Source organism: Ptychodera flava, chromosome 21 (assembly GCF_041260155.1).
Source record: "Ptychodera flava strain L36383 chromosome 21, AS_Pfla_20210202, whole genome shotgun sequence".
Lineage (NCBI taxonomy): Eukaryota > Metazoa > Hemichordata > Enteropneusta > Ptychoderidae > Ptychodera > Ptychodera flava.
Window position 1 is genome coordinate 30,521,541 of NC_091948.1, and position 25,930 is coordinate 30,547,470.

The following is a 25,930-nucleotide window of genomic DNA, read 5'->3' on the forward strand; positions in this document are numbered from 1 at the left end:
AGTTTCAGTTTTGAGGTGTGTACCGCCATAATGTGGTATAATCAGGTATTAAAATAAATGTATTTGCTTTGGTCATAATGTGGTTATCACTGGTAACCTCATGAGGCCAGCAACAATGATTCTAAATATGCAGATCAACAAATCTTAAGGGGCGTGAGCCACAGCTTGAATAACACAAACAGCTGCAGGTCATACATCATACGTGACATTACAAACTTTTGATAGAGAGGTCAGCTGGTGCTGGAAGTTGCTACTTTTTCAATTATGGTAGATAAAACACCAAAACGTGATTCATTTGTAAAATATTTGAAAGTTTCTTAATATTGTTTTCCGCTGTGTCTCCTTCAGGCTGCATTGATATACCAAAGGGTGTTGAACATTTTCTGGCCTACCTCAATTATTCAATGTTAGCAGCCAAATGACAATAGCAAGCAGCATTGGCGGGGCCCAAGCGGTTAACATGGTTTCAAGTTCTTCCGCTGATCATAATATGTGCAAAATTTGAGCTTGGTAAAATCTTTTGCTTCTTGTGAAGAAGGAAATTGAACAGGATTTCATAGTTACTGTTGGTTTTACTGGTAAACATAAGTTTTAGGCAAAATCCAATTTGGCAGCCAAACCGCTTGACAGATCCAAATGTCTTTTGCAAGCATGAAAGAGATCACTCTAAGGATGATATGAGTAAAATTTCAGTTCAATCGGTGGGTTGGTTCTGGAGAAGAAGATTTTTAAAGATTAAATTGGTATTTTTCAAAATCCAATATGGTGGCCAAATCACGTGACCGATCCAGATGTCTTTTGCAAACTTGAAAGAGATCACTCTAAGGATGACATGAGTAAAATTTCAGTTCAATCGGTGCGTTGGTTCTGGAGAAGAAGATTTTTAAAGATTAAATTGGTATTTTTCGAAAATCCAATATGGCGGCCAAATCACGTGACCGATCCAATTGCTTTTGCAAACTTGAAAGAGATTACTCTAAGGATGACATGAGTAAAATTTCAGTTCAATCGGTGCATTGGTTCTGGAGGAGAAGATTTTTAAAGATTAAATGGGTATTTTTCAAAAATCCAATATGGCAGCCAAGGTCACGTGACCGCATGCGATTTTATTTGCAAATTCTTAAGACCTTAGGCCATACTTGCTATACAAAAAATTTCAAATCGACTAGACCCCTGGGTATTCTATAGAAGCCATTTTTAGGTTTTTGGAAAATCCAATATGGCCACTAGGTCACGTGACCAATCGAAATTTGTAGGGTCAGGTGCACGAGTACTAAGTGACACCCTTTAGCCCTGCAAGTTTGAGAAGTTTCCGTTTAGCCGTTTAAGAGATCTAGGTGGACAAAGAAACGGCAGAAGAAGAAGAGGAGGAAGAAGTGGAAATAGAAGAACTCGAGCAATACCGGTCGGCTTGGGCCCCTAAACAGATGGGTTAAAAAATACTGTCAAGGACAGTGTGCTCATATTTGGTTTGAATTGGTCCAACAAGAAATATTTAAACCAGAAAAACAAGAATGACAAAAGTAAATAAGATTTGAAACTTTAGGTACTGGAGGTCAACTTTAGGAACAGGCTTAGCAAAGGAATGTTTCAAAACAGTCCTTCATGGTTTCAGCAGGTCTGCCAATATGTATCAGTTCATGAACAATGACAGGAAATGACTCAAGGTCAGTCTATTTCAGTCACTGCTACCACTCCTACACATAATAGGTACACTGCATACAAATAGGTAAGAGATTACAGAATCTCCAACTCAGATGTGTTGGCTGTTTCAGTTAATGCCACCACTCCCGCACATTTGCAGGATTTCCCCTTTTTCTTACCTAATTTGCATATTTTTGACACTGACATGTTCATTTGAACAACGTCACATCTCAACCCCTGGGTCTACCTGTACATCAAATACTGTGATGGTAGGTGCGGCGGTTCGGGAGCTTTTGTGTGTGACAGACATACATCCGTACATACATACATACATACAAACACCACCAACTCACCATATAAGCTCTTTTTAGTATTTATATACATACCAAATATGAGCTAAAAAATGGATTAAGGTAGTATGCGCCTTGAAAGTGAAAGACTAAACTTTTACTTAAATTTTCCTTAAGGAATCTTTCAACCATTGTCTTTCAAAATCAAGAATAAAAGTCGGGGGTCACAGTGCAAATTTTGGTACTAGAGAAACAACCCAAGATTTAACGATGTTTAAAATTCAAAATGGATGCCATCCCTGTGTTTACTCTATGGAGAAAAATAAAATTTTTGATTTTCAAAAAATTAGGCTGCTTAAAAGTTTTCTTTGACATAGAGCTTTAAATTGAGCCCCAAACAAGTGGTGTATCAGAATTGTAAAAATTTGAGAGTCTGAATATCTGTCCCCGAGGCGCGTTCTACCTTAAACACTAGTCCTGTCCATATCATGCATATATCGAAGTTTTATAAAAGACTTTCCATATCAATTTTAATCTTGCAAAGTCGTAGGATTTAGATGTACCGGTACATGAAGTAATCTGAAACAACACTATAGAAGGTTTGCAGTTTTAGTTCAAAACAGGAAAGAAATTAACAGACTCACCATTTTGGACATCATGGTTACATATGGTCCAAGGTATTTATTGACACTGAATAGATCCAGCAATCTTATATACCAAAACACAGTGGACACACAGTAAACAACCTTGCCATGTGGTAGGATTGATGGGATAAATCTTATTACCATCCCGGCAAAGAAAAATAAAATTCCAAAAGTGTCCACTATGTTCCAATGATCACTGTAAAATACTTTTACTTTGGTGCTGAAGCTGCCAGTTTCTGAGAGAAACAACTGAACGGGAAAAAGGAAATAAAAATACACATTCAGAAATATTGTTTACTTCATGAGAGCACACTAGTAAATAACTGGAAGAAAACAAAGAAATAAATCAGTCTGTTGGACGATGGTCTAAAGGACTGAAACTAATGTCCATAGTATACCTGTAAAGTGGGTTCAAAGATAAGAGCTTGCTGGATTAAGGTAGTGTGGTTCTCAAAACTGAAAGGTTTTGCTAAAGCTTTCATTGAGAAAACTTTGAACGATTCTTTTTCAAATTCAAAGAAAAATGACAGGCTACCAGGCAAATTTTGGTATCTGAGGAACAAATTACCAATAAACATTCACTGACACTTTAAATGCAAAATGGCCACCATCCCAACATTAATTCGCAGGGAAAAATTTATTTTCTGATTTTGACAAACAATAAGACAAGAAAAACTTACTTCACTCCATGAGCTTAAAGTGAGCCCAACATGAAGTAAACATAAAAGATTTTGTAAAAATTTGAGGATCTGAAAGTCTGTACCTGATGAAGCACATTCTACCTTTAAAATATACAAGTACAGGTGTAAAATCACTGGAACAAGTCAAAATGAGTTACAGTAACAAAAATCTGTCACCGTGCCCCTGGGTCACCCTTCCAGAAGCCTGTATCTTAATTTCTTCTATTCAAACAATAGTTACTTCAAATCTTACTTGGCAGAAATCAAGTTACCCAAGCTCTCTACATGTATGTTATGAAGAACTCGATGGCACTTTGCCTGATGAACATTGCATGATCGGATAACATACTGTGGAATATGCAGAGTGCTGTGAAATGTGTAAATTGTAATCTAAAAGCCATGATGAACTGAGAGCAATGATCCAGTGCACAGTACAGTAGAGAGATACCTTCAATGACTTTTTTTGGTGCAATTCCTATGAATTTTTGAGTAAATTAGAAATGTACTCGTTATCAATAAATAAAGAACATTAAACTCAAGAAACAAATCAATTTTGGCACTTCTTGTATATCATCACCTAAAGTCTAGCACATTACATCAAGTTTCTGTTATTTCAAAACATACACATAATACATCTGACCCCTGATTGGCTTATTCAAATCAAATGACTGACATTATTTACCAATAGGAAGAAGAGTAGCTTACCTCCCTGGTCTTTTCAACGGTAAAGGTGATGACATAGGCTATGACATACCATTCTGGCCAGTTTGGCATTTCGTCCATCCGAACTAGTACTACATAGTTGAACACAATCAAAAATACCATGTATGCCATCTGAAATTAATAGAAAAGTGGAAATTCTTCATTTGGCAAAAAACATACTGGGAAGTAACTGTACCATTCTGCTGACTTAAATTAGACTTCTTATTTTATTCTGTTGTAATTTGACTTTATTCACACCAGCATCAAATGGGTAAGAAGCTCATTTACAGGATGAAGTACTCATCATTAAACCATACAGCAATAAGATATAATTCACTGAATTTTTCTTCATTCAATGCAGGAAAATACTTGTGATGTGATGACTGTGCGACTTGTGGCGACATGGTCATTACAAGTATTTTCTGAGCTGAATGAAGAAAAATATTAGGTAATAACATACTTATCACATACACAAGCTCAGAATTTGGTATTTTTTGCAAAATAAAAGGAAAGTCCAAAATGATTCGATGTTTAAACTGTTGAACTACCTATGGGATTACATCAATATGCCGTACACAAGTTGTCTCATTTTGTAGTCCTTGGTTGCGTGAATGAGAAATTGCGTTCATGTTCAGAGCAAATGCCAGACAATCCCTTGGTCTACATGTGCCTTCCAAGAATTTATACATGATTTGAAAGATAACATAGGCCTAAAACTTTATCTGAGACAAAGTTATGTTATTTTGACAAACACACATCAACTGAATCTAAATGCTGCATATTCTGTCAAGTTGGTCCCTCCAGCCAGTTGCACTTGACTGTTATCATGGTTATTGCAATTATGATTTTAATGAACCCTGCTGCAAGTTTGTTGTTTCAAAAAATTCTTACGACTAATTCCTTCGTAATACACAAGGTTACAATCTTTGCGTTTTCATTGTTCAGATAACTATTGACGCGGTCTATGAAAATATTGATTTCATAACACAACTTTTGGAGACTCGCATGCTTCCTGAATGCAGCACTTGATCCCATGTTGTTGCAGTAGAAACTGTATGTCTACAGCATGACATTACTTCCCTGCTACCAAAGTCTGGGTGCTCAGGTCTAGATATATGAATACTAACTTCCCCACTTGCAACAAAACTAAAAACACAAGGACTCAAGTGGATATAATTGTCAGACTTTAATCATTATAAGTGATTGTTACAAAATGTTCACAACACACAAACTTTCCTTTGCAGGAGAAATACCGACTGCCATGTTGTTTGTTTACATTGATGAGCACGTCGAAGATCAACACAAAAAAAAGTTCTAACCCATGAAAATTGATGGCCACACAGGCAAGTTGTAATGATAGAATGACCAGAGGATAAATCCTGTATTTTTTGTCGAGAGATTACAAACTTGGCATGTGATAATGAGTAGCAAAGTGCCTTGCTTAAGAGCACAACACCATTCTCTGAATCCACTACTCTGGCCCTACCTGACTCTTAAACTCATCATCCTTTGATTGCGAGTGTGGTACCCTACCCACTGTACTGGGCCATGATGCCGCCTGTCTTAATAAATTACGTATTGTATATTCATACATAGAGAGACTTCAATGAATAAACAGAAAAGTCAAGGTGGACTCAACTATTTCACATCCTCAGGGTGTCAGCTATGAATCACTTTTGTTCAATCTATCAATGAAGAAAATGTAACAATTTCTCAACCATGAAATTTATTGGCTAACAATGTAGCAAGATAGAGCATGCAAATTAGTGGTCTTGATTCATTATCTACTATTGACATAAATTATTTTTCTCAGTAATTCTTTTTTTCAACAGGCAAGATTTACATCAATATATCAATATTTTTTACTGTTGGTGAATTCAGACAAACAGATTAACGGTATAGACTGTTCATGATCAATGAATTGCCTAAGGCAAGAGTCCAAGAGAACAGATTTCATGGAAAGCAATATTTCTTTCTTTGCAACATTCAAACAGCTGAGATCCATGATCTCAAGGTTTATGCTGTCATCATTGTCTGGAAGTGGATGGAGTGGATGAGTTAGCCTTTAAGTTTGAATCAATGTACAGTGCTGACCTTGCTGACATATCAGCATAGTAATTATTCAAAAGACATCTTACCGAAGAATTATTTAAGCAATAACCCACGCCGCAGGAGGGTATACACGATATTTTGGTACAATGCGCGACATATAGCACGAGCCGATAGGCGAGTGCTATATGGAGCGAATTGTACCAAAATCGAGTGTATACCCGACTGCGAAGGGGGTTATTGCTATTACCGGTATATTATATCAACTTGTGTGTCTTTGTTGTCTTATTTGAATATTTTCGTCACTTTAAGCCCCAAATGCAGAAAATGGACGTGTGAGAGATCGATCGTCGGAAATTCTGCGCCCGAGACCGAACATTTTTATGTTGGGATTACGTACACGCACACAGTATCGTACGATAAATACGCATACGTTCATCAACATTGCATTTTATTCGCATGCAACGCGAAGACTATCATATAAATACCTGATGCAGACACAGAAAACAGGTCAAGAGTTTAAATCAAAAGAAAAAGTAACAATTTTTTTGTAAATTTACATATGAACAATAGTCCTGTTTTTTTTGGCATACTAAAAATAGATTTGTCTCTTTCTGTACCGCTTACGCGTATACGGTATACGTCGACCGTCGCGACATTCAGAGGTGGTACAGTGAAGTTTACAGGATCTATATTTGATGGATAATTCGGAGTACCAGAAAACGTGCAGTTTTGAAATAATCCAGACGTACGATGACTGCAATTGTGATGAACAGTTGTACAGTGTGTGTTGCCCGATGCAGCGAGAGCTGGACGCTGATAGCGAGAGCTGGACGCTGATATTGTTCGCAGCATTTGATGTCAAATTTTGTCGCAGTCGCCAGGAGTCTTCCCATTGTTATTTTGAACTTCTTGGTCTACATCGTTAGGACACCCTGGTCTGTTACAGCCCAAACTTTGGTAAAGAATATCTGACATACCGTTACTGTGAGGAAGTGTCAATTTATTAGTGTGTGAACGAATACTAGCTTCATTTTAAAGAGCGGTAGGATATATCACGTCTCGATTCCCGCAATATCAAGAAAAGTGCACGGTGCGCTATCGCCTCAATGCAATAATTCGTCTACATCACAGTGTGCTGCTTCAGAGATGTATTTTATCATCGATCCCAACTTATTTTCACCAAGAGGTGAGTTACAGACCCACACTTTATCTGTGTATCAAAATTCGGTATTCTTTCTTTGAAACAAAGCGGACTGTTTCGGTTTTTCGCGAGGGTCTATGGTTTAGATGGGTACGTTCAAATGCAGCGAGTGGGAAATTTTCCAAAAATGCTGGTTTAGGGGCCCGTTTTACCACTGCTATCAGTGCTAAAACAATATTTTAGCATCGGTGGAATAAGCTCTCGTCCAATCAGAATGGCGCATGGTAGCATGATATAATATAATTCAGGTTAATAAATAGTGTTAGGAACAAAACTGTACTGGGCTGTACTAGGAAATGCCATAAGGAGACAGCTGTGGTAGGAATGATGAAAACGAAGGGAAAGTTGAAATATTAAAGGGTAAAGTCTCTCTCTTTCGGTGTTTCGTGTGAAGAAAAAATGGAATGCATATTCAAAATCACCCATGAACTAAAATAATGAAGATGTACAAGTATAACAATGTGTCATATATGACATAACTCAATATTGGTGTAATCTCAAATGTAACCTCACTCTGCTGTACTTTACTCTACACTCCTAATGATGACATGGTTATCTTTATCTCTTCTGTTTGATAGTGGCTTGTGGGTATGCTAGCTATCTTTTAGTGCTGAACTATGTAACAGAACTACAATTTACCAAATAGATGACATTAATGTGTAAAACCAAGTGATTCTTTCCCTTTAAATCTGTAACAAAAATTAAACTTTAGTTCCCAAACATAAGAAAAGAAGTGCTGAGTTATAAATGTAAGCCATCCAGTACCGGTACAGGTTACAATATGCGCATTCTCATCTGGAAGTCAGTGTTAGTGGTAGGTTTTCAAAATCATTAGCCATTTTGGCTGATATCACTTGAACTGAATTGCCAATTAGAAACTGATTAGCCATTTTTCCATAGCAATTTATTGTTTCAAAATCCGACCACCAGATGCAGTAAATTACCGGTACATTTGCATGAAGACAAAATTTTATCCAACTTAAAATTTGGAAAATTTTATTGTCTGTTTTGGTTTTCAAGTTATCTTAGTGGATGGACAGATAGATATCCACATGTTAATAAATAATAACTACATACACACACACACACACACACGCACACAAACACATACATACATACATACATATATATATATATATATATATATATATATATATATATATATATATATATATATATATATATATATGTATATATATATATATATATGTATATGTGTGTGTGTGTATATACACACCCACACACACACACACACATATACCAACCAAACGTATCCCAATAGACAATAAATAAATGCACGTTTCTTGTCCTTTTTTGAAATGGCAAGATAAATGAACTTCAAAGTGAATTAAATTTCATACTCACACTGTGTGACCAAAACTTGGATACCGGAGCATTGTAGAATTCATAGATTTTTTTACGAGACTTCAGTGCACTCTTCTTGTTGGTCTCTTCTGCTTCTGGAGAGCTTGGTACACCAAGAATCATGGCGGCTTTCTGACCAACATTAGTGATACCAGCAGCCATCATTTTCCTGTTCTCGTCACTGATGAGATCCTTTATTGACATCACACACATAAAGTAAACAAAGTATGGGTACATCAGCTTACAAACACCTATGCCTTCTTGAACTAGGTTACCGTTATTACAATTGGCTAATTCAAAGTTAGAAGTCAAATATCTCAAGATGTTTACTCCGAGTACTGTTTTAATTTTTTCAGCCATCTTACATATGATTATGTACTCAACAGTTATCCCTGTTATGTAAATACAGCATAAAAGCAGAAGCTGTGTTACAGTTCCTAAATCTTTTCAAGCCCAGTTGAATTATTATTTTGTTTGTGACTTTCTACATATATTGTCATCCGACTGTGATTTCTGACTTGCATGCAAGTACATGTACCTGACATTATGCATAAAGTAGTATGTTTGTGGTAGCTTTTTTTCATCCTCTGTGTTGAAATGACAAGTCTGAACATGACAATCGTATTATGTTAAGCTACTCACATCCATTTCCATGTCATCATGTATGGACGTCTTGTCAACAGTTTCTTGCAAGTCTTGATAATGTTCTTCAATCGTCTGAGGCATCAACTGAAGCTGCTCTTTGCTCTTGAACTCTAAAGTCATTATGGTTGGAGGGAGTAAAACTCCCATGATCACCTAAAATGGGAAATATACAACATTAATATCATGATATATCAAATATACTTTCCATGATACTATTTATGTCAGGCAAATGGTCACTCACACTTTAGTTTACAACCCATGTTTTCAGGTATTAATGTATAAAAGCGCAAGGCACAACACAACTCAGCGACTGATATTTTGACCGCCAAAAATTACAATTCCTCACTGTCTACAGCTTTCTTACAATAATTATGAAAACTTTGGAGAAAAACTGAGTTTTCACCACATCGTTTTTGTTAAAATCTCAACTTTTTACCCCATTTGTTTAAATTAACACTACTACCCTGAACTGCAGTTAAGCCGAAACCAAAAAAACCTGTGCTGTTCCGATAAACCGACCTACCCTATTTTTCACCTGCCGACTCTAAACTTTTTAGGGCTACATAAACACGGAAGTAAAAAAAAAGTGACAGAAAAACCTGTAAAATCACGCGTTCATTACTTGGCATTTGATTTTTGCTTGAACGAGGATGTCTTTCATGGTTTTTTTTTCCTTTTATATGTATGATATATTTTTCTGGAAATGTTGTGGCCAGTGTTTGACCACCCTGAGAGTTTTTTTCTGAGAACAACATGGGCAGCAGGCCATAGTTTACAACTTTCACCTCAACTCTCATGTCTTGCATCACCTTAACATGACGCCTGGCAACATATCCAAGTGAGTAAACAAACAATAATATATTATGCTGTACCAGGCGACATCTGTCAAAATTTGTTTCTACAACCCAATGACCCCGTACCCATGTTATCATGTGGAGAATTTACACCCAAATTAGGGTGCAAAGGGTTACGCCATGCCAGACTTTCATTTTGGCATTTTGAAAGGTTGTGTCACATGCTAGATTTCTGGATAAAATAACAAGATTATGTCTTCCTCTACAGTCCCCAGTGAAAAATGCCAACACAACAGTTTTTCTTGATTTTAATCTTTTCTTGGTCTTATATAATAATAAAATTATTATTGTATTATTATACACCTTCATCGCTTGGTCAGAAATACACTCATGCCTTCATTTACAAGTGATTGGGAAAGGAATTTTCCAGAATTCCAAATTGAATGAAAATGACAAAGCCCCCGCAATCCTTAAATATCAGCTACTGACTTCTTAGATCGCTAAAGTTTCTTGTAGAGTGATGTGAACTGCAAAAATCTAACACACATGAAGGATGCATTTCAGGTACTTCAAAAAGTAAGATTTGAATCCCAAGTTTTAATATCTCAGTAACCACATTTTTTGTGTACTCACTTCTACATACAATATGCACAATTATAATGAAATTACGATATTCTTGCTGTTGTGTAATCATCCACCTTACAGAGATTTGTGTAAAAACTAGTAACTTTACAATATCAATACATACATGTAATGATTCAGTGACTGTATTGTCTTTGTATGTTAGTTCCTAGACACAAGGCTATAAGCCATTTTGAATGACACTGAACTCTCACCTGATTACATTTGACATCTTCATGCAAAGAAACTTTAATCAAATCATTTCATTAAACACAGCATATTTTACAGGTGCAGCTAAAATTTTCATCGTGAAATTTTTAATTTCCTCTAACATATAAGCTTGCTTTTCATCAAAAGATACAACAGTGCCCTCTTACCGACGCTGAGTGGAACCTAACAAAGAAAATAAGAGGGATTTATTGAGCAGGTTAGAAGTATATAATCTTGTACCTTGAGATCTGTATTCTTTCTCATTTGTAATCCACCCATCCACATATCATTGAGTAGTGTCTGACAGCAGGGATGAGCTATGAACTCCTTGTGATTGGCAGTAACTGCAAGGCTAAGGCAGGTCAACTTACTCCAGTTCTTGAGTTCATAGGTCAACAGCTGCTGGGTCAGGTGGTTGTTCACATGGTAACACTGCTCTAGGAGTTTTAATGCCAAATTCTGGAATTCACTGAAATGTTAAGAAAAAAAATTGTCATCAAAAGCATATGTGTATGACACAATAGGATAAAGCATTGACTGCATTTACAGGTATATTATTGTTACTTTTGCTGTAATAAACCACAAACCAATGGGGACATGTACCTGTACACACACACATACCAGTACACACACACACACACACATAACGGTACGCACACACATATTTATATATTATGTATATATGATTGACAATGGGATGCATGCAATATACAAGAAAACTTGCTCATTGGACATTGTTTCAATGTGATGTACTGATCGATTTGCCAGACTGCGGTTTTATTAGGTTTGAGCAATTTACCCATCACTATATATGTAGGTTGTATCTATTAAAAGACTATAGAGTTTTGCTCTCCATTGTGACCTACATGCAGTTCATAATGCTGCAAGTATCCATGGTGATATGACTAATCAATATAGTGAGATGCACTGAGTTGACTCAAGACAGCTTTGATGATACAGATGTGTACAGACAAGGACATGGGCAGCATGACTAATGGCCTACTTACTTAGAATACTCTCTGAGCTTTGATGCTGTATCCACCTCAATCTCATCATGCTCTGCATCATGTGCCATCCCTTTGTACAGTTTACTGGCTGCCAGGGCCTTGGCCATGGCCTCCTCGCCCTGTTGCCACATGAACAGCGCCATCTTGTGTCTCTTCATCAGCACTGCCCAGACCATGAGTTCTTGGAATGGATATGTAAATGTCTCTGTCTTGCTGTTCACTCGAGCTTCAGGTTCACCAGCCAATGACAAATGTGAGGCGACAATCTGCGATTCAGATAGTCATGTTTCATTGGTTAAGATTCCGTTATCTATATCTCACTAGTACAGCTAAAATAGCTTCGGATGTTTCATTTATTATTAAACAATGAAAAGTTAACCCTTTGACCTTCTCAAACTGTTCAAAATCTGGAAGTGACACTTGACTGCAGAAAATGTAGTCTAGCTTGTAGAGTGAGAGACTTGAGCACTGTAAAGATGAGTAAGTCATACTTCAAGTTCAATTTTAGCTGAAGTAAAGAACTGAAATAATTGAAAATAGTAGTCTTCACTAACGAATGACTGCTTTGCCTGTCAGACAACCTACCTGTATATAATTTATAGTTCACTCTTTTTCATGAAATCTAAAACTCTATACCATGCAACCTTAAACTTGTATTACATTAGACATTGTATGCACACTCTAAATATTCAAATTCTTAACGATAGTTTTTGATTAATTTGGTGGCTCCCTGACTATTCAATTTACTTTGAATTCCTTTTCAACTGTGATACAAACATTGTCACACATGTCTACTTTTTTGTATAATTTCAGAGTAAACTCTGTTAGTCAAAATGGCAACAATATGCAATAAAATCAGGTTAATTCAAAAATTCTGCATTTTGCATAAAACGATGAGAATATGCAAACAGAGACACACACAGTTTAGTTCAGCTGACACAAAGCTTAGGATGAACAGATATCACAATGGCTTTGAAAACTAATAAGTAGGAACATTGAAAATGCAAAAAGCTATATAATTGACAATACTCAATCCCAAATGAGGACAAAAAAGACATGGAAAGAATCATGCATAGGAAAGATTAGAATTATGTACACAGCATGAGTAGTTGCTATCTCTATACACACATCTACATTTACATTGAGTGTTTTAATACTGCAGGGAATTTTACAATACCATATATTGACAGCACAACCAACCTGATTTATTGAGTAGTTTTGATGATGTCTCTAAAAGACGATGAAAGAGGAAATCGAGATAGAAAATGGAAAGAGGTAAATACAAGATTTACGAGAAAATTGGAAGGATAACTTACAAGAAAATCCAAGATTACACCAAGAGGATTAAGGAACAAGAGTAGGCAAAGAGTCAAATTCATAAGTCTCTATAAATCTCACCATGTAAAAGACAGACAAGAATAGATACATTCTGAGAGAATGTTTAGCAACAGAACCTGCCACCAACGTGCATATTTCAATTTTTTTATTTTTAATGTCAACTAGTGTTTCTTGTTCAACTGCCCAAAGTATGTTGAGAACAACATCGATACATGTATGTGTAAAAATGCACTGTTATTATTTGTGTTAAATTCTAGTCCAGACCAGAATTCAATGGCCAATAATATAATGCAGTCTACACATGTACTGACTAAGTTGACAAGCTAAATATTGTGTTCTCAATATGCTTTGTGGAGTCGAATAAGAAACGGTAATCAACATAAAAAAAAAATAATGCAGAAGTTATCGAAAGCTAGAACTTGGCCTTTAATAAATCTTGAGTGATTTAAAAACATTTTTGGTTTATATTTTTGTAAATCTTTTCATTTTTTTTTTAATTACAATGACAGTAGGAATAATATCAATTCACACTGCTACTTACCTTGAGACCTTGGCTTTTCATACAAGTCTGGTACACCGCTTTGAATTTCTTTCTGGTGTACAGGGACCTGTATGCCCCACCCATCAAATGCTCCACCACAAAGCCAATATCCATCAAGGTGTAACGTGAGTAACTATGAACATTCTGTGGAAGAATAACCAGACAGAGCCATTGTTCATCACAAGAGGGACACAAGTTTGTTCTTATCATTTTTTCTTTTGACATTTTAAATGACTGATCTTTGCAAAGTTTATAAGTCAATATGAAATAAATAAAAGTATAAAAGTAATAGGTTTTCCATCCTATATGCGATGGGTTTCCGCACATGGAAATCTGATTTATATCATTCTTACATCGCGCAATCCATGAAGGATTAATTCTTGGGTCAGTGCACTTAAAAGGCACAAAATGATTTGCACATACCCTTCAAGGCACTGTTAAGTGATGCATCAAAGGTGTGACAATTTATATTGCATATTACATCAGAATTTACCATTATTCATCTCTTTTATCTGAAATTAAGATTCTACTATTGATGTCACAATGAAATTAACTCAAATACAAATGAGTGGCATTTCTATTTTGAAATCTCACACTATAACAAGCAGTCACATTCATTTCCTTTTTGAATTTGATTTGTTTGTGTCTACTAAACGCTGGGATGATTTGATCTATGTCGGAGCCTCAACGTTTGGAGATAAAGTGGGCAGAGTAAAGTTGAATCCTTCCACTGAAACCTCTGAGTTAAACTGACAGGCTAAATTTCCGCTGACAACTGAGGTTTGCTTGTCAAGATGAAGACATCATGTTATGAATTATGCATTCAGAATGGATACAATATAACTTTTATGCCTTAAAATCAGCTTAATATGGAATTCCTTACAATAGAAATGCACTCTCAAGAGAAATCAGAATCAAATTCATCATCGTACAAGAATTTTTTTCTCTTCATTTTTTTATCATACTTTGCAAGACACTGAACTCTAAGATCAGATTTTGATAAGATTTCAACAGGGTTTTCAGGAACCGTCAGTACAGGCACACTACTTTCAAAAAGACGGCACTACTCAGAGATATCAGCAGAGCATAATTTAAAACAAAATTGCTACAGACAGGATGTAGATAAATATGTCTTAATAGACATGAACACAATAACCTTTAGACTGGGCTCACTGGATTTAGAAACCATAATCTAACTACACACATCTAGTACATGTACACGTAATACAATTATTTGGTTTATGGCATCAAGGAGATCAGATCGTATTATTTTGTGCAATCAGTAACGTGATAGTCTTCATAATGGCTGAGAATCCAGGTACGAGGTTTGCCTGAATGCATAATGGCTTAATAGGCAAATGACATTCCACTACATGCAAACTGGATCAATGCACAGTGATATCTAAAACATGCTAAAATATAATGAATCAATCACTATATTTGTTTTTCTTATTTTGTAATGACAACATAATAAAGAAACTGTCTTGCTAGTTTCATACCTTTTGTAAATCTCTTGCAAGGTAATGCAGTCTGGATGTTGGACCCACCTTGGTAAAGGAAGGACAAAGACACACATTAGTGATGGAAAAAAAATCACAGGTTACAATCTTGTTTAAATGACTAGATCACATTGCACACCAGGATAAATGGCTTTCAAAAACAACAGAAAATTACACAATTCAAACAGAATAAATTTTCTGATATTCTTGTACAAATACCGGTATTCTAACAAATACTGATTGGTTTTCACGGGCAAAACTGAAAAAATACTGGGGCCATCCGATGTGGTAGGGCAATTAAGCATCATCTTGAGGGGTACATTTGTATTTATTTACTATTAAAGCATCCTCAGGTAAGCACTGATTTCTCTCCTTGGGAAGATGTGGCGTGATGTTATTCAGGTGAAGTGTTTCGGTACTTCTATTTTTCTTACTTCAGTTATCGATCAAGATAAGCATTTGTGATTCCATTCGCCAGGGAAGAAGTTTTACTTTAATGATTCTTGGGTTTTCGATTCAAGCACTCTGTGAATGATTTCATCAACTTACAGCATTGTAGAGATCCTCTAACCTGGAGAAAGTCAAAAACTTCTGGATGTTGACACCGTTATCCATTAACAGCCTGACAAATTCAACTCTGTCAAATACAAGTGCATCCATCATGGCTTGTTCAAGAGCACCTTCCTGTCAAAAAAATATAGACATTGCAACTTTATTGTGCTGTGATCTGGCATGCAAAATATCAGCATCTCTTGATCACTTGTATCTCTATGTTATAATTGTGTCTCTTTTAAAGTAGTTCCTATGCTGTTCTGATCTGACCTTCTCACCCCCAATTTTCCGTATATAGGTCCATCCATCCAATTAAGAGTTGGGAAAATGAAATCACAATGTTGAAAAGGTTTGAGGAGCAACTTTTTCCTTATTATTGTGATCAATTCTGATTTATCTATTTCATTATTTATTCATGTTTTTATACAGTTGTTTGTCTATTATTCTGACATTACAATGGTCATCCAGGAAGCAAATTGACCCATTTACAGTATCAGAATGTGTGTATAGCAAGGCAAGCTATGTCAATATGTTGGCAGACTAATTGCCTGGCATTGGAAGTACCTTCTCAAAATGAGAAGTCACTGCACAAATTGAAAGTGACACAAAACAACTCTACACCGTTGATTAACACAGTGCTGTACATACTGATACAGCGATGTGTACACTTTCATCTCACTGCTTGGTATGTACAAGTAGGTCACGCCATTCCTATGAAACAATTTAGTTGCCGGTTCTACACAGAGAAAGTGAAAGGAACAACCAAGTAAATGAACAAATAAAATCCAACTGATGATATCTGTTTCTCCCTGGCCAAACTAACAGAATGAAATCCACTATACAAGCAAGTCCCATCAGTCTAATACGACATAATGGAACACGCAGTGATACTTTGCATATCCACATACTCTGTCGTGTAATCTCAATCCTCTAACAATATTCATACATGGATGAGTCAATGTGGAACACCTGTTCCCCTTTGAGGACTTTACCAATTTAATTCAACACTGATGACAAAGTTCAACTGACTGTCCTTGAACTACCAAAGGACAAACTCATTTATTGTTGAACATAAATGTGTATTTGATATAGCCTGTACATAAATTACTTGATGGATTTATTGGTAAGGGTGATCAGACAGCAGACAATGTTTTCCTAAACAGATTGTTAGTTGATCCAATTTAGTTAGATATAACCTGTACGTAAATTAGTTGGCCTATTGATTGGCTGAGAACAGCTATCTGACAGCCTGCACAATTTTGAGAAGCAGATGTGCAATGAAGTAGTATCATTTTCAGGTAATTAAAAACAACAAGTGTGATTTACTAAGACTGACTACACAAACAACTGTGTCAATGCCTCTAAGGGTGAAGAGCCGTTTATGATATACAGCTGTAGTATGTACAGTAAATATATACAGGTTGAAAGATTCTATCGGGGTTGGAGTTCTATTTGTTCAAGTCAGAATGTTTGTTCTGGATTTGAAGTTGTTGAGTCTCAATCATTGATGTCTGCACTTTTCACTTGTATGATATGATTCAGAATAAAGGTATGACATACAAACAAGCATTGTCTGGTTTCATTTGCTGCTTTTATGAGGTGAATTTGATATCAGTGTGATATTTAAGGGGCATTGAGAATTTCACTTAATCATCTCATATCTGTCTGCCTGAGCTTCAACTGCAAAATAATCAGAAAATGAAAGATTTTGTCCTTTCAAGTAAACACACACACAAACACAAAGCTGAAAGCTTGTACGGTGCTTGCAGGGAAATAGAAACTTGACCTGCTGAACAGAGGTGTCAGGTGAACAGAGCTACGTGAGTTAAAAATACAATGAATAGGAGATCGGTACTTGAAGGCTTGTTCATTGTGAGAGTGCTGTCATTAGAATATGACAGGGCAATACGTAGGTTGCCTGGCAAAGCTGATGCATTTCCCATGATGGTGCTACTTTCCTTGACTGAACGACCACAGCGAGAGCAGATGTGCTAAAATCGATTGTAATTACCGATAAAGCTGCCTTCAGAGGTGACGACTTTGTCTCCAACTGCCTTGTGGTATTATCAAATGTTGATTTTTAAAGAAAACCAAGAGCAACTGACAGTCTCCCCACAAGAAACATTCAAATGCGATGAATGATTCAAGAAGCAGCCTGAGGGCCATCAATTGCTATTTTTGTAACTGTTGATAACTGATAAAAACACAGACCAAAATAAAATACTATAAATTTTTGAATTTCAAAGAGAAATTTCTATTCATTTGACATTTCCTTCAATAAAATTCTGAGTACGACAAACAACAAACTTGTCTATCTTTACACTGTACCTCGGTATACATTCTGATTTTCCTGAACAGATAAGAACATTGAGACAAAATTATCTTGTCTGTTGTGAGTAGGCAGACATATGTTGAATTTTCCTTCTACTTTGGCGACAACATTGACAGAAACAGAGCTCATCGTCTTGAGAGAATCTTTTTTCTCTTCTCATGTAAAATTCATTTGCGCCCACACATAGTTTTATTTGATTCCAGCCACTATACAAAATTCAATAGACAATTACCAGGCCTGTCACAGAAAGAAGACTTATGTCCTTGATATATATTTTTTTTCTCTGGGTCAGAGATTCCTGCAAAATTTATTTCTTACATCTGACTTAATTGATATTTTCCTAGGTAAAAGAGAAACTGGATCGTCATGTGACTGTCTTTGAGTGTGCCATAGCTTTGACATGTAATTGTGACATTTGATAAATTGTACATCAATGTCAGCTAGCTATAAGAATTGCATCTTTCCTAAGCTGATTAATGATCTACTGATAAGACACAGACATCAGAGTGGCTACATGTATCTATTACAAAGATTTTGCCATTTGTTGTGATTGGTTGTGGCATATCTTCGTCGTGGCTATCTATTACAAAGATTTTGCCATTTGTTGTGATTGGTTGTGGCATATCTTCGTCGTGGCTATCTATTACAAAGATTTTGCCATTTGTTGTGATTGGTTGTGGCATATCTTTGTCAAAAAGCGAGAAACAGGACAATTCAATGGCAGGATGATATGTGTATACATGTACGCTCTGTCAGTGGTCTTGATCAAGGAAGGATTAAAATTTATTAAACCTTGGAATTTCTGTGATACGATAAATAAAATTTGTCTTCCTGATAGATATTTAGATTTTTCACAGCCGAATAGAGACAGCTCAAATTTACAGGTGAACAGAATTGATGAAAATTAAAAGAAAAATGGTGTTCTGTTCTGCAAGCACTGATGCTCTCAAGTGAGAGCTTACAAACACGGTCACCCATGATAGAGGGACCATGATACAAACAACCATTGATTGGAAATTCTATTTGCACAGGGTTTGATGGCCACAGCCATTACAAATATACTGGAATCACAATGTTCTTTAGTTGTGTGACAGTATAGATACAAGAATATCTCTGTGAACTGATAAAAACCTTCAAGGCAAATGAAATATCATTTGGGTTCACTAAAATAGGATTTCACCACCATGCATCTACAGTACAAGGGTAAAATTCCAAATCTAAGGAATTCATGGTACATTCCTTGCATAAAAGAATTGAGAGATATACACCTGCTACAACTGTACCATTTTCAAATAGAAAATTGTTTCTTTAAATATAGAGTTGTACAAAATTAAAAATAGAGGATGAAAGAGTATATATGTAAGTATTTACAGCTATAAATTTTTAAAGGGAAAAACATGTGTGAAATCAATGTTGAGACAAGATATCACATAGATTTGCTGAACAGAAAAGAACATTGTGACAAATTTATCTGGTCTGTTGTAAAGACGGCAGACATATGTTGGACTTGCTTGCAACTTTGGTAATGGAAAATTAAAACCAGCTTTAATAATACAATCACATCCACTTAGAATTATCAACAATAATACAACACTGACAAGCATGAAATAGTCCAAAGGAAAAATAGCCATCCCATCAATTCTCTATCTATACCGTAGATCCCAAAGACACAACTTACATCTGAAATTTGCTTCTTATGGTGAGATTGTAGTTGTTGTCACATTGTCTTTATTGCGAGTACATACTACAATTCAAAGCCCCCTGCATTTCATAAATTAAGAAACAGTAGAGGTGCCTTCTGAAAATTGTTAACATTTTATCATCTGAAGTTCTTGTATGATTCAAGTTTAAAACAACTTACAGGCCACTCCACTCCGTAAACGAAGACCTGTTTCTTGGCAATGTCCACCCTGTCCCATGCCAGTGCCAGCTGTAGCTGGTCTAAAGGTGAGGAATTCTGGGATTTCAATAATGCTGTTAATATGGAAAGGTCAATGTCCTCTGATTCGTTGTCGCCCAATCGAAATACAGTGATCTGAAATGAAACATACAAACAGTCTCAAGTGAAGTCTGTCTGTCCACACGAATGGACATACAAATTCCTATACTTAGATTGCATTCCCTCCATTACGTGATGGAGGGACTGTGATCCAAGTATAGAAATTTATATCCAAGTATAGGAATTCATATCCAAGTATAGGAATTTATATGTCCATCATATATGATGGAGGGACAGTGCTTGGATAAACTGTTTGTGAGTACATAAATGCACCTTCTATATAAGAAGCACATAGAACAGTAACATTATCATCATAACTACATGTATAGCATGCACAATATTTTATTCTGTGAAGTGTCTGTTTGTTGACCTGTTCACTCCAATTCCCTGTGGACAGGTCCACAATGCCATTGATAACAACCGGTTTGGGCCAAACCATGGCGGTGAATTAAAAGGCTGCGCCAGAATAGAAACACAGATTTACATATCATATTTAATCCAATTTCTACGACTATGTTACCATGGCAATCTCTAGTCAAACAGAAATGGATCAACATAGCCAAGAGAAATATGAATCACTATGGTAAACCATATGTATGCCTAACTTCAATCTTTATACCAATATTTTTTATCTCTTTCTTTCTACTTTTAATTCTTAAATGCACTCTCTAACTTGTCAAAGATTGAGTTGGAGCAAATTTAATGGGTAAACAATTTTCTTCTTAATTTTTTCTTCACTGAATATCATTGAATGGGGAAGGAAAACACTTCATTTATGTCAAAAAATTTCAAGAATAAAAAAAGACTTTTTTCTCAGAATAATGTGACAGATAACGCCTGATCTGGGATTGTTTGACAGAGAACAAGCAGACATTCCTGCAGCACTCACCAAATCCCTTCTCCGAACACACAACATCAGCTCCACGAACAGTTTCTCAGCCTGATCACGTGTGAATAGAAACGTCTGTTGGATGATGACCAGCAGCTGATCTCGGAGTGTGTCCAACATGGTCCTGCACAGAGGAGACACGTAATTTAACACAAAAAATCTGTCATCTGTAAAGAAGATACCATCTTGCACACAAAGGCATCACTAGTCAGTATGCCAATATCACCATAGTAAATCTTGACCTTTGAACTTTCAACTATTTTTAACTTGAAAGAATTGTTTCCATTACGAGATATCCATCTACTTTCCATGCATTCTGTTAACAGAGATGTCTTTCTATTTCAACCTTTAACCCTTGACTGTTTATCACACCTTTTTATCTTATGTTTTCTGTGATTGGAATCACGTAATAGTACCCTATACTATAGCGTAATTCCATGCCACGGGCAGAGTGAATGTTAAACCTAGTTTTTTTTTTCTATTTATAGCAGGACTGGAGCAACAATTATGTTTTATTGGTAATTTTACAGGACTGACCTTTGAAACAAATTGGATTAGAAAGAGAATATCGTGATTTACATTTATATAACTTGACAGTCAACTGGCTAATTTCCCAGTTTCTTCCTTGTTACATGTGCTTGCCTTATGGATGTTGTCATTCACACTTCTATTGAGTGTAACCTTTGATCAATTTTCCAGGGTTTTTTATCTTTGTAAAATAGAGTTTCTGATTCTACTGATCAAAATGCCCCATGTTCAACTCATCAACAGAGCATTAAGGCCAAGAAAAATAAAAAGTTTGTTTCTCATCTTAGACATGTTGCAAATGATGCGGTGGCGCGAACCAACAAGAGTATGCAAAAAACATGAAAACAAAACAGGAATGAACGCAGAGATAAATGCACAGCAGTGTTGCTTTAGTATTTTTGTATAGCAACACTTTTAGTGCAGCAAGGCACAGTTTAATATAACATGTGTACAGTTCAAAATGGAATGTTAGTGTCACTTTATTTTGTTTACCGTTCTGTTTTATACAACACTGTGTTACGCACTATCATCGTGTATTTTTTGCTTTATTTTTTTCATTTTATTTCCTCATGAGCAGAAAAAAAGGTCGACACAGCAGGTCTGAATTGACGCGTGTGAGGATGAGAAACAAACTTTTTAATTTTCTTGGCCTAATATGGGTATGATGTCCAATGCTACTGTTGATAACTGAATTGCAGTACTGTGTAGAATTCATTTGTTTACAATAACATTGCATATTTTCCATAAAGCAATTATGTATTGCCATTGCTAATACTCTGGGAAGGAGAAGAAATGTACTTTTTCTCTACAATAAAAGCATTTGAAATAACATGTAAAGTTACAACTATTGACCATTTCAGCACATTTACCTGTGACGCCAGGAAGAATAAATAAGTTGTTCCTGGAACTGCCACTTCACTTTCGCCAATTTGGAATTTTTTTTTTAAATTGTGGCAAATGTTTACTTCTGGACTGCAACTGTTTTTTGTGCTGTCGGTGATAAAGCCCTTTAATCTCTCAAATGTCTCTGTGGGACTTTAAATGAGACTTTTATATCCGTATTGAACAGGTTAGTGCATGGTGAGTATTAACTTGATCACTAGCATTAGACGTGACGGCCTCCAGTTATTTCCAAAGACACTGCCCAGTGTTAGTCCAGATGATTCCTTTGGGGTTTTGTTCAACAAATTACTGGAATGTGGCAAAGGTGCACTGATTTGAATCAGAAGTACACTGACAGCTTATCACAATGAAAAACTTATAGTTGAGTCAATGTTGGTTAAGTCTAGACTCCAAGTCAATGATAACAATGTAACTAGAGGGAGATTATGTTGTTTGAAAGACTTAAACAATTTTGCTTGCTGGCTCTGTACCTTTGCCAAAAAAATCCACAGAATAATTGCTTTTCTATCTGGCCTCGTAAACATTTTTTCCCATCACTCTTTATAATTTAGTTTTGGTGATTTGTTAACTGTTCATTCATTTATTTATTTATTTGATTTACTTCCTTTCCTATTCAATACATCTCTTACCACAATCCTTGACTGGGACAACTTACCCATCATCCCCTGCAAACTTGTAGACAAAAGCCAGTAAGTCAGCAGCTCTGCCACTTCCATCACAGACCACTATGGGTATTGGTGGCATATCAGTGACCATGGTGAGAACTGATCGTATGGTATTTGGCCCACCTTCTACAACTACGCACACGACAGGCACACAACGACGACTTCCTATAAAGAAAACACATGGTGGTATTTAATGTTGTTCAGAAATGATCATGTACATGTAAGTTATAATGTTTTGAAGTTATAAAGTTATGAAGACTTTGGTACTTGACATTTGGCTACAATTTAGAAAATGAACTACTGTATGTTTTTCTGAGTTACAAATTTTGTCTTTCAAGTTCTACTCCTACCAAAGTTTGGTTTAATCTCATTGTTTACACATCTTTTATTGAAAAAGTTTTCGTGAAGAGGTGTGGATGTAGGTGAGTGACTTTAATCCCTGAATTCTTTGCTAGGCGAGTTGGTACTGTAGGTTGTGAGTTCAACTACTGACTTGTTCAATCTTTGATTTCATCAGTTGATGCAAGTCGAAAAACTGCTACGTAACAGTACTGCAATTATCACAAGGATACAATCATCCCATTAGCATAAACTCATAATGTACATTTTTGTATGTATGCATGTGCATTAAAATACAACTGATTGTGTAAAGTAGTGCGCATGTCAGTTATGCCGCAGAAAATAATTTTCTATGCATTATGTATGTATAAACACATTCTACAAATTATGTATATATCTGCATGGGAAGCAATACTGATGGCATTGGATAGATATGAAAAATCACAGCAGACAGAACAAGTGCGCAAGACATCACATGATGGCACGTATGTCACGCAGTTGCATTAGATAATACAGTGCTCATTTAAATATTAATTTCACCTTTGAATGCTGATCAACCATAAGTTTGGAGGATAATCCTTCAAGGAAAATTTGCAATGTACACTTTGTAATGATACACAGCTGACTGGACATATATCATTCTTTTAAGAAATGTACAGTACACTAAATCACACACTAAAAAGAGTATAGCATAAACAGCAACAGGAGCTCGTAAATTCTGCTAGACTTGTATCCCTGGTTTCTCTTTACACACATACAATTACAAGTATAAGCATGTTGACATGAAATTCACGTTTCAGATCCTGCAAACCTGAATCCAAAGCCGTTTTTACCATTCACAGCATGACACTCAGCATAAATTAGAAGTCTGACTGCCTTTCATCACTAAGCACAGCCTACTCACTAACGCCTGCGTTGGCACAATTCCTGCTATAATTGTGAGCATGACACTCAGCTTAAATTGCATTGACTCACTTGAACTGATTCTCTGCTGTGATATGAATTTTTCTAATCTTCTACGCTGCATTATTTCAGCACCGTAATTTCCCACAGTTCCATTGTCAACCAACAAGAAATGAGTGTGACTGCTATTGAGTATTGCTCCTTTGGAAGTTGGACATGGCACAGTGTAATACGGCTTCACAACCTGCAACAAAAATGTAATAAAACAATGTCGCTTTCATTTTGCACATGGAGCAAATCAGTCCATTAAAAAGCAATGTAAATTTTTTATAATCACACTTTCCACACAAGCCATAAAAACTCTCTGCAATATCTGTGCAATAATTGCTCACACAAGCAATAAAAAACTAGTTTATAGGAAAAGAAAAATTGTCATGGCAACGGGTGAACAATCTGTAAAACATGACACATACGTTGGATTCTGTAAATTGAAACGTAATAATGCTGACCACTTTGTTAGGTTTTCTGACTTTGGGTGTGAATCAATCCATCTTTCATAGTAAAATCAGTTTATTTGTAATCAAGCCTTCAAAAGTCATACATTCTGCCATACATATACAAAACACAGAAAAAATTCACGCTATAAAAACCCCTCGGAGTGAAGTGAAATTTTCAGTCAAGCTCTGCATTTGTTTGACGATGCAAACCTGGTCCACAATGTGTCTTTTTTGTAATCAGTGAAAAATGTTTGGCATTTGTTCACTAGTTGAAAGTATAAATTTTTTTAAAGAGTAAGCAAAGACACTATACAAGACTGCATTGATTTTCAGCTCGGGGGAATTCAATATAACACACTATGAGTCCAATATCAGACAATATTCCCTAGCAGCTGGAGACCATTTGCCTTCTTCATTGGCTACAGCGTCATCTATCCCCAGGGCAAACAGTTTGCCATCGACACTTCAATACTGGGTATTGTCAGTGAAAACTCATCGCACAGTTATTGCAAATGCACTTTGATGATAAACACAGAAAGAGATTGCTTGGAAAATGGTCTTTGGTGAGTAAAACTGAACAACACAATCGACTTTGAAGAAAATGCACTCCATTCTACTGCAAATAATGGGTCAATGAATTTTTGATTGTTAATCTTCTTTTCCTGGAGGGATTGTCCTTTATCACACTGAAAAAGTCGTCTCATTCTAGACTAGATATCTCTACAACCACAGGGAGTTCATAAAGGAAAGCCATTAGACGAGAATTCAATGAAGCAATACCATGATAAGCCGTTAAGAGGCAATAAGGACAGAAATTTATAACATTTGAATTTCACCTTGCCCTCATAAGGACACAAAAATGCAAAGCCATAGGCAGATCTTAATCCCATCTTTTCTTTAAAAAATTTTTGCAAGTGTTAAATAATCACACATTTCTGGGTCATTAGATATGAACTTACATCTCTGCCAACGAGGTTATCTCTGTTGAGCAATACCCCCCAGGGAGCAATGCCAATGGTCACAGTTCTGCCATGCATCGTAACTGATCTGTTGTTGAGAGCATCACCAACATGAACAGTAACACCTAAAT

The 25,930-nt window shown here is 36.1% G+C and overlaps 1 protein-coding gene across 2 annotated transcripts in view; it reads right to left on the reverse strand.

Annotated features, from left to right (window-relative positions):
• LOC139122003 (transient receptor potential cation channel subfamily M member 3-like) overlaps nucleotides 1–25,930 on the reverse strand; it is a 60,115-nt gene that overhangs the window by 9,360 nt on the left and 24,825 nt on the right. Inside the window, exons 5-19 of one of the 2 annotated variants that reach the window (XM_070687340.1) lie at nucleotides 25,800–25,924; nucleotides 24,416–24,587; nucleotides 23,092–23,266; nucleotides 21,006–21,129; nucleotides 19,979–20,152; nucleotides 15,783–15,917; nucleotides 15,234–15,281; nucleotides 13,735–13,878; nucleotides 13,056–13,085; nucleotides 11,856–12,121; nucleotides 11,089–11,317; nucleotides 9,221–9,376; nucleotides 8,579–8,770; nucleotides 3,964–4,092; nucleotides 2,579–2,827 (exon numbers count right to left, since the gene is read on the reverse strand). In XM_070687340.1, coding sequence (XP_070543441.1) covers nucleotides 2,579–2,827; nucleotides 3,964–4,092; nucleotides 8,579–8,770; nucleotides 9,221–9,376; nucleotides 11,089–11,317; nucleotides 11,856–12,121; nucleotides 13,056–13,085; nucleotides 13,735–13,878; nucleotides 15,234–15,281; nucleotides 15,783–15,917; nucleotides 19,979–20,152; nucleotides 21,006–21,129; nucleotides 23,092–23,266; nucleotides 24,416–24,587; nucleotides 25,800–25,924 — 2,348 coding nt within the window. The remainder of the gene's footprint in view (nucleotides 1–2,578; nucleotides 2,828–3,963; nucleotides 4,093–8,578; nucleotides 8,771–9,220; nucleotides 9,377–11,088; nucleotides 11,318–11,855; nucleotides 12,122–13,055; nucleotides 13,086–13,734; nucleotides 13,879–15,233; nucleotides 15,282–15,782; nucleotides 15,918–19,978; nucleotides 20,153–21,005; nucleotides 21,130–23,091; nucleotides 23,267–24,415; nucleotides 24,588–25,799; nucleotides 25,925–25,930) is intronic. The other variant, XM_070687341.1, reaches the window with a different exon arrangement.